General features: G+C 35.8%; 1 protein-coding gene across 1 annotated transcript in view; it reads left to right on the top strand.

Annotated features, from left to right (window-relative positions):
• The first annotated feature begins 3719 nt into the window (after window positions 1-3719).
• The window catches only part of DLG2 (discs large MAGUK scaffold protein 2), a 1122948-nt gene continuing 1117821 nt past the window's right edge, over window positions 3720-8846 (top strand). The window contains exon 1 of the mRNA XM_042781713.1: window positions 3720-3824. Coding sequence (XP_042637647.1) covers window positions 3720-3824 — 105 coding nt within the window. The remainder of the gene's footprint in view (window positions 3825-8846) is intronic.

Below are 8846 nucleotides of genomic sequence, written 5' to 3'. Positions count from 1 at the left end.
GTTTTAACTACTCTAGATCCTTTGAATGTCTATGTGAATTTTATAGTCAGCCTGTAAATTTCTTTAAAAAAAAATTGGTCTGCTGGGATTTTGATTGGTATCCCGTTGAATCTATAGATCAATTTTCAGAGCATTTACATGTTAACAATGTCAGGGCCCCTTGCCAAGGACAATGCTGTATCTCTCCATTTATATGTCATCTTTAATTTTCTTAGGAATCCTTAGTTGTTTTCAGTATACAGATGTTATACATCTTTTAACATGTTTATCCATATCCCATATTTTTCACATGAAAATTGTATTTCCTTATTACAAATTGTATTGCTTTTTATCTCAATTTCTATTTATTTTTTACTAATATATAGAGAGAACATTTACTTTTTACATATTGATATTGTATTCTGCAATCTTCCTAAATTCACTTATTACTTTTAGTAGTTTTTTTTTCATCACACTTTCTACATAAAAATTTTGTCATGTCTAAATACAGACATTTCTACTTTTTTCTTTCTGTACCTTTGCTCTTCCTTCACTTCTTCAAGAACGTCCACTATCTTTCTCTACATGTTTGTGTTCTATCCTAACTTCAAGGACTAGCAAAGTGCTGAATTTTCCATGAGGCTGTCCCAGTTTCCCCAATGGATGTAATATTTTTCTTTCTCATTGTTTTGTGAAAAGTTAATGTCTCCTCTTTTATGGAAGTTGCCCTTTTTTAACTTGTCTTTTGGTTACTTTTTTACCCATGTACCACACCTTCTGAAAGATTTTAAAAGACAGAATGAGCATCTTGTATATCTGTTTTCCCATAGTACTATCAAAAAGTAAAGTGTGTTAGTTAAGGGTGTGCATCAACTTGCCTGGGCCTGATTTTGAGTGCCTAAGCGGCTGGATGATTATTCTCTATGATGAAGCTGGTAATCAACTCCATGGTGGAATCTACCGTGAGCAGGTGAATAGTTGCTCTAGAGATGTGGTCTGCTCCCAGTATATAAGAAGATACTTTGAGAAAGGTCTTGAGCTTTTGGCATATCTGGATATTGCATTTGGCTGAGTCTCATTTCACTGGGCTACCATGTTGTCTGTCAGTGTTGGGACTGTTAATGGACTTGAATTAGTGGTCTTCAATGTTGCTTGAAGGAGCTCTGGTGGCATAGTGCCTAAGGCATTTGACTGCAAACCAGAAGGCTGGTGGTTCAAACCCACCAGCTACTCCTCGGAAGGAAGGCTGAGCAATCTACTTCCATAGTGATACTGCCTCAGAAACCCAAGGAGGGGTCACTATGAGTCCAAATTGACTTGACAGCAGTGAGTTTTTTTTTTTTTTTTTTTTTTTATGTTGCTTGGTAATTTTGGGAATGTGCCATTTTTCTTACCTACTTTGGGTTTGTCAGCCTCATTGGCCAGCAGCTGTCTGAGTTAAGAGAAGCCTACATCTTCACTGGGCCAAGAGCAAGAGGTAGAGCTGAAGCCCAAGGTCAAGGAGCTTTCACCCAGCCACTAGAATTGACACTTTGAACTCAGACATCTAGTGTCTTAAATTGTAAGAGAATAAGTCTCTGTTTTTTGAAGCCATACATTTTTGGTATTTTCTGTTAGAGCAGCAGTAGAGGATCAAAACATACAGTATATGAGAATTGCATAATATGTTTGTTGGATCACTGAATAAGTGCATAATTCAAAGGAAGTTTTTGTTAGGTAGTATTTCTACATGTAGAGACTATAAATTTTCTTCCCTTTTCCCAAAGGGTAAAGAAAAGATATTTTAGGGGATTTTGCTTAAATAGAAGCATGAAGGGATAAACAAGAGATGGAAGAAATCTCAAGCATGACAAAAGACCCAGAGATAGGAGTCTTTTGATAGATTGGAAAATAGTCATTTACTCAAGAAACTCAGAAGGGATAGGATGGGATTTTTGAGATAGGAAGAAGCAACCCACAAAACAAGCTCTCTTTACCCTATTGTTTCCTGAGAATTACAGAACAATTACTAGTGACAGGATATTTTCTGAAAGCTGTAGGCTGACTGGTCGACAGTGTGTGAAGAAGAAGCATGTGGTTGGGGCAGATGGGAAAGTTAAGGGCAGGAATAAATGCAGAGGAGGGCCTGTGGGTGTGAGCTGAACAGAAGAACACCATGAATGAGAAAAAGGGAAAGTTGGTTGAATTGATACTTAAAAACAAACTGTCTAGTGGCAATAGCCTTATGGTGGTATTCATGAAATATTAAGGAATAACAATCTTCCTACAAATTAGCTAGGTAGGATTTTAAAAGATCAATTCTTCTTCCAATTCTTAACATTTAAAATTGAAAAGCATTGAGATAAAGCCAATACTTTGCTAATGTCAGTCTTTGGGACTCTCATATTACAAGGTCATTAGTATGAACTAGAAGATTCTCTCCATCACCAGGGTACAAATGCAGAAAAACTAGGTAACCCAAATCATACAGTTCTTCCAAAAATAATGTGGCTAAAGTTGTCCATTTATGTTATCAAACTTTTTCTTAAAATTTGTACCTTGCTTTGCACCCCTTGGATTTTCTAGGTCAATTAAATATACAATTTCTTCATTTTGCTGTGTATTTATTCAGTTTGTTGCTTATCTGTCCAGAATGGTTGAATAATTAACTATCTCTGTTGTTGACTATGAAGCTAACCCTGAAAGTATGATACTTTCAGGACTTCTGAGTTCAGCACCTTCTTTGAAGATATATCACACCCCTAACTTAGCAATCTCACAGAGAATGTAGGATCAGGTGGAGCCTTGGTTTTCTTTCTGGACTCCTGTTTTAGGTGACAGAACACTCAGAATCTGTCTCTAAACACTGTTGTTCATATTTTACTTAGTGTTCAGCCTTTTTGTTGTTAAAGTGAGCAAATATATTTGTTTGGAATTTATATGTTCAGTGCTAGGAAAACCACTCTCCAGTCCCAAGAGTATTTGAAGATATGATTTGTCTTGTGTTATCGATATAAACTATATTTAGAACAAGAAATGAATATGACTTTCCAATATATAATGCAATACAAAGATCTTCTAATTACTCTTATATTTTAAAATAACAAACTATATTTTATATTCCTGAACCTTCTAGCTATATTATTTAGGTGTAATCCCAAATAAACAAACCTGTAGCAAAAAAAGATCCTAATAATCTGTAAGTGAAGAATATATCACATATAGATTTTTACTAAAACAAAAGATTTGAGCATATTCAATAACCCTGTGTGATTATGAATAAATGTATGTATATCTCAGCAGACAATTGGAAACACCTATACATTTATGTTTATATGTAACAGACTTCAGTTTCACTACTTATCACAAGCTACTCAACTCCTGCCTCCGCGGCCTACCACCCAGATCTTTTGGTAGATATATTTTTCACATCTCTCTGCCTCCTACTCCTTTCCCTCCACACATTCATGATATGTGCGGTGTCACCAGGCCTGGAGACAAGGGAACACTGATGGGCTTGCTTTTCACAAGTGTGGGAACAAAAATCCTTCCCAATGAAAACATCTGTCTCTGTTCAAGTCATGCCCAGTTATCCCCCAAAAGAAATGTTCTGATTAACTTTTTTTTTTAAGTCTTAAGATAGCAGTTTGTGTAGCAGATCTAATTAAGAAGTTTATGTAACAGATCTGCAGGGTTTTTTTTTTTTTTTCCTTCTTCAACTGGGTTCTTTGAGCTCAGTTTGAGTATTACCAGCTTTCGCTATGCAACGGCCAAGTGCTTCCCGGGCTGAGAATTATCAGCTTTTGTGGGATACTATTGCTTCCTTAAAACAATGTGAACAAGCTATGCAACATGCATTCATTCCGGTAAGGAAAATTTCTTTTCATTTTTCTAGGGGTGATTTTTCTCCATTTTCCCTTTTATATCTACAGAAAAATGGCTTTTATTCTATGTGCTTTAAGACATTGTAGTGTTTTTGTAGTTCTTCTTTGATGTAAATATATGTCTATTTTTGCTCTGTATGTAATCTGACTTCTTAATATGGCCAAAAGACTGATTAGTGAGAGGAGTAAACAGTGGTCCACCAAACTCATCCCATTGAAGATCACACTGTCTAATAGTAACCCATACTAAAGAAAGGGAATGAGATTGATATTCCTCATATCAATATTTGAAATAAACTACAGTGTTTATTTTCAGATTAGTTCCTCCAAAACTATTTAGAGAGTCTTGACAATCTTTTGCACAGCATTTGATACCTAAAACAAGAAACCCAAAGTTAGCCTTTAAATTTCCATTTTTCACTTACCCAAGTCAAATCTACTGTCAACCCTCTCTTAAAAAAGTGTGATTGTTCTATGTTTGGTAAATCTGTCTAGTTGGGAATGTATGATATATAAAATGAATTACTAAGTGAGTCAGCATCATTGTGTTTTATATTGTAAGAAGAATGTTTGTGATTATAATTGATCCCACTGGAGGAACTTGTCTAGCCAAATTTCTAAGCTGAGATGAGGTAAATAGGATGTAGAAGAAGAGTATGAAAATCTTTGATTCTTTAAAGTAAATCTCTTTTGAAGTATTGAGATCATCTACTAGGAATTAGAGAAATTTCTTTAAAATTAACTCCTGCTACAAATTATGTGTTACTGCTGAAGATAAGCATTATCCTTGACATAGAAATCAAAGAGATATGCTTCTGTGACTAGTTGAAATAAATCTTTGAAATTCAAGTTATTTTGATAATGCAAGATAGATGCAATCATGTATATATATATATATATATATTTTTTTTTTTTTTTTTCTGTGATTTGGGAATCACTGAAATGTTTCAAAGACTGTGTGATATTTGATGTCCTTCAAATTGAACCATTATTTTCTACTTGGTAAATGTGAGTTTATCATGAGAGTTGAAGCTGTCAAACTTATATAATTTTGCAAATAGTTTTTTAAAAAACTAATTGTGAGGAGCTCTCTAAATCTTAATAAGCGATAATGATTCTGCTTTGAACTGGAAACTGGTGTGTATACTTACCAAGCTCCTCTTCCTTTGTTTTATAAAGGAGAATGGGATACTTTTTGTGAAGCTCAAATATTTCCTCCTTTTTGGAACTTTCTCTGGCCAGACAGTTATTTTCTCCATTCTTGCTTCCTTGTACACATTTCTGATTTAGCACCTAACATATTTTACTGTAAATGTTTCCTGTCTGTCTCTCTAATTTTATTTTAGCTTTTTGGAGTGTGGAGGAGAAAAAGAAAGTAAGTTAGAGAAAGGAACTAGGCTATATATGTTTCTTTTATTATTTTCCTGTCTTGAACTCCTTGAATATAGAGATGTGTCTCTTCCCAAGGCCTTTCACAGTTCCTGGCTCATGAAAGAGTGGTGAGCATGTTGGGAATGAATGAATCAAATAACAAGAGTTTCTAACTGTAGGATTTCCAGTTAATGCATGACAGTTTTAACTACCAGCTTTGTCTATATTGCATCATAAAGTTATTTCTATTGAAATCCACCTGATAATAACAAAAAACCTTGACAAAAGCTTTACAGTAGAGTGATATTGGTGTGCTTATGTGTTATACAGAGAATAAACCCTTCTGGGAAAAAATAACCTTGCATTCAGTTCTCAAAGTCCACATATTACTCTTTTTTTTTTTTCCATTCTGTTAGCTGTTCCCAATTCCTCCTACTTCACACATACATATTGTTATTAGTTATTTCAGTTGGCTCCAAATATGGTGACCCCAAATATGGTGAACAATATGATAAACTGTTACCCAGTCCTGCCTTATTTGTAGGATCACTGGTAATTTCTAATCTCTTGTTGCAGTCACTGGGTATTTTGAATGCCTGCCAACCTAGCGAGTTCATCTTCCAGCACTATATTAGATAGTAATCTGTTGTGATCTGTGGAGTTTTCATTGGCTAATTTTTGGAAGTAGATCAGCAAACCTTTCTTTCTAGTCTGTCTTAATCTAGAAGCTCTGTGAAAACCTATCCACCATGGTGACCCTACTGGTATTTGAAATTCTGGTGCCATAGCTTCCAGCATCAAAGAAACATGCAGGCCACCACAGTATGACACATTGACAAGACAGGTAATATCTGCACTGCCTGTGTACCTTAATAAATCCTAAAGCATACTTCATCTAACATTCTCCATTCAGTTTTACTAAGGAAAATGACAAACTATGTCAGCTTTTTGAGATAAACCTGAATCTCTTATAAAATCAAATATTTGAAAATGTTTGCAGAGGATAGTTGCATATTGATGTGGCTGGCCAGAGGGAAAGTGACCTGAAAATTCACAAGCAGGATTCTTTTCTCTTGGAGAGGAAGAATATTCTTCTGTGCATGTATTATTAGTATAGATTCCCAATACATCGTTAGCATGCAGAGAGCTACCTGCATGGTCTGGATCATCTCTCTCATATACAGTCAGGTATAGATCACAGATGCTTTGTCAGTCTGTGTAGTTCAGTGGACTAATAATAAACCTGACATAAAATCTCAGGTCATGATACAATCTGCTCCAGGGAAACTCCCCTTACAGCCTAAAATTTAAGAGGAAATTTAAAGCAATTGATCCCTGCATGGTATACTATCAAAAAAAAAAAAAAAAGTCTGTGCATGAAAAAAGAAAAACAAACCATGAAATCTTTCAGAGTTTGAGTATTTGATGGAGATCAAATCTGGAATCTTAAGCAGTTTTATCAGCTCGACACAAGAACCTCATGTATAAAATGCCAACACAGAATTTTCCCTATATTCTCATGTAAATGTTTGGCCAAAATAAGCCTTAAAATACGTATTTAATGAATGAATGAGTAATAAAGACCTCTCTCATGAAGTCCTGTGTAATGGTTCTGTTACTGACTTCATAAAGTCATCCTTCTAGACAGTATATTTGGGGGTCAGGTAAATTAAAGGTTTTGGTGTTTTATTTTTCAAGGAAGTGGATATTTCATTACACATTCAGGTTGTCTTAAAGGCTATCTCAAGATTCCAAATTCCCACCCACATACTGGGATGATAATTCCACCTAGTATTACCAATCACTCTATGGGGGTTATATTAAATTTGTCTGGATCAAGTTGCATACAGGAGATGTGTATGTTAGCAGTAATGAAAGGTGTTTTAATATTCACAGACAACAGACCATGTAAAATATGAAAAGTTCCACCATAAGTGGTCCTTCCTGTCTCAAAAACTGTCCATGTGGTATAGAAAACTTCCACAGGTCCCTCCCCTATCTGTGCTATGGACCAAGGACGCTGAGGATCTTCTACCACCTGGTTTTATATTCCAGGAGTTGCATACTTCAATGCACAGAGTACAATGCCAGTTTTCCTGCCTGATTACTTGAAGAGGGAGGTAATCAGACATAGGGATACCATCCCATATTTCTTAGCCTGTAATTGTATTTCTTTAGGCCCTGCTGCTTATTTAAGCAAACCTTTAGTCTCCATAGGGGTAGATGCAATGGTTTGTTGTGAAGCCCAAAAATGCTAGAAGGGAGGAAGGAACAGGGAGTAATATTAGCCATTTGGACCATCTAAAAAACTGCCTTCTCCCAGATATGCTTATAAAAGTCACAGTTAGTAGTCCTTTTAATAGAAACTGACATGTTTTTATTCACACATTATTTAATTCACTTCACTTACATTTCCTGCTATGTGCTAGGTACTTCTCTGGGCATGAGATAAGGGCCTGAACATGCAGTTATAAACTCTTTTGTCTCCACCACTTTTTAAGAGAGACTACATTACCTCTCTTCCCAAACAGTGCCACATTGTCTCTTGCTGCAATGTGCAAAGTTGTTTTTTCCATATGTTGCTAGTCATCATACTTGGATTTAGTAAAGACATTCATGTTAAAAGTCAACAGGTCCTCAGTATATTTCTTCTCTCCATCCTGTTGCTGATGCTGGTCTTCTGCCAATCATAGAGCAGTTGCAATCCATTCATTCATTCATTCATTCATTCATTCATTCATTCATGTCAGAATTAATGACTTATGTGAATGTGTCATGGAACTTGCTAAGCATTGATAAAAATAATAATTTTTAATTTATTCATTGATGAAACATACATGGAATTTTGTCCTCAAGGAACTTTCAAATGGACAAAAAAAGTAACCCTACTACTAGATATAAAATCATGATCACTGAAGCTACCCATGAAATACCATGAGAATTCAGACAGGGGACAAATTCCTTCCACAGAGCTTCATGGGTGTAGTGGTAAATCAGCTAGGTTATGAAAGTTAAATAGGAATTTGACATGCAATGATCATGAAGGAAGAAGATATCCCAAGTTGGGGGCAGGGAACAGTAAGGAACTTAATAATTATGTAAAATGGCCCATTTGTCTATTTACTCATTCTTTCTACCAGTATTTACTAAATATACTTAATGTGTCAAAAAATATATGACTGAGCAATATAGCATAAAATGTTGTTGTTGTTGTTAGATGTCATTGAGTTGGTTTTGGCTCATAGTGACCCTATGTACAGCAGAATGAACAAGGCCTGGTTCTACATCATCCTCTCAATGACTTTCATATTTGAGCCCATTGTTGCAGCCATTGTGTCAATCCATTCCATTGAGGGTCTTCCTCTTAATCTCTGACTCTCTGCTTTACTAGGCATGATGTCTGCAGTGAATTGCTTGATGTGGCCCTTCTAGCCATTGTCCTCCATTCTGTGGTGTTTCGTAAATCCCATTATCCATGCCTGTTTGGGGTGGTGTGGTAGTTAAGGTCAGGTATCAACTTGGCTGGGCAGCTGGTAGTAGTCATTCCCTAAAATGACTGGCAATCGACTCTGTGATGGGATTTAGGTTAATTCTGTTGGGACAACACAAGTGGAATGTATCTTGAGTCCTGCC

This window comes from Orycteropus afer, unplaced genomic scaffold, assembly GCF_000298275.1.
Source record: "Orycteropus afer afer isolate SDZICR_OR568_19922 unplaced genomic scaffold, OryAfe1.0 scaffold00154, whole genome shotgun sequence".
Lineage (NCBI taxonomy): Eukaryota > Metazoa > Chordata > Mammalia > Tubulidentata > Orycteropodidae > Orycteropus > Orycteropus afer.
The sequence above is the reverse complement of the archived record's forward strand: the minus strand, read 5'-3'. Positions and strand labels throughout refer to the sequence as shown.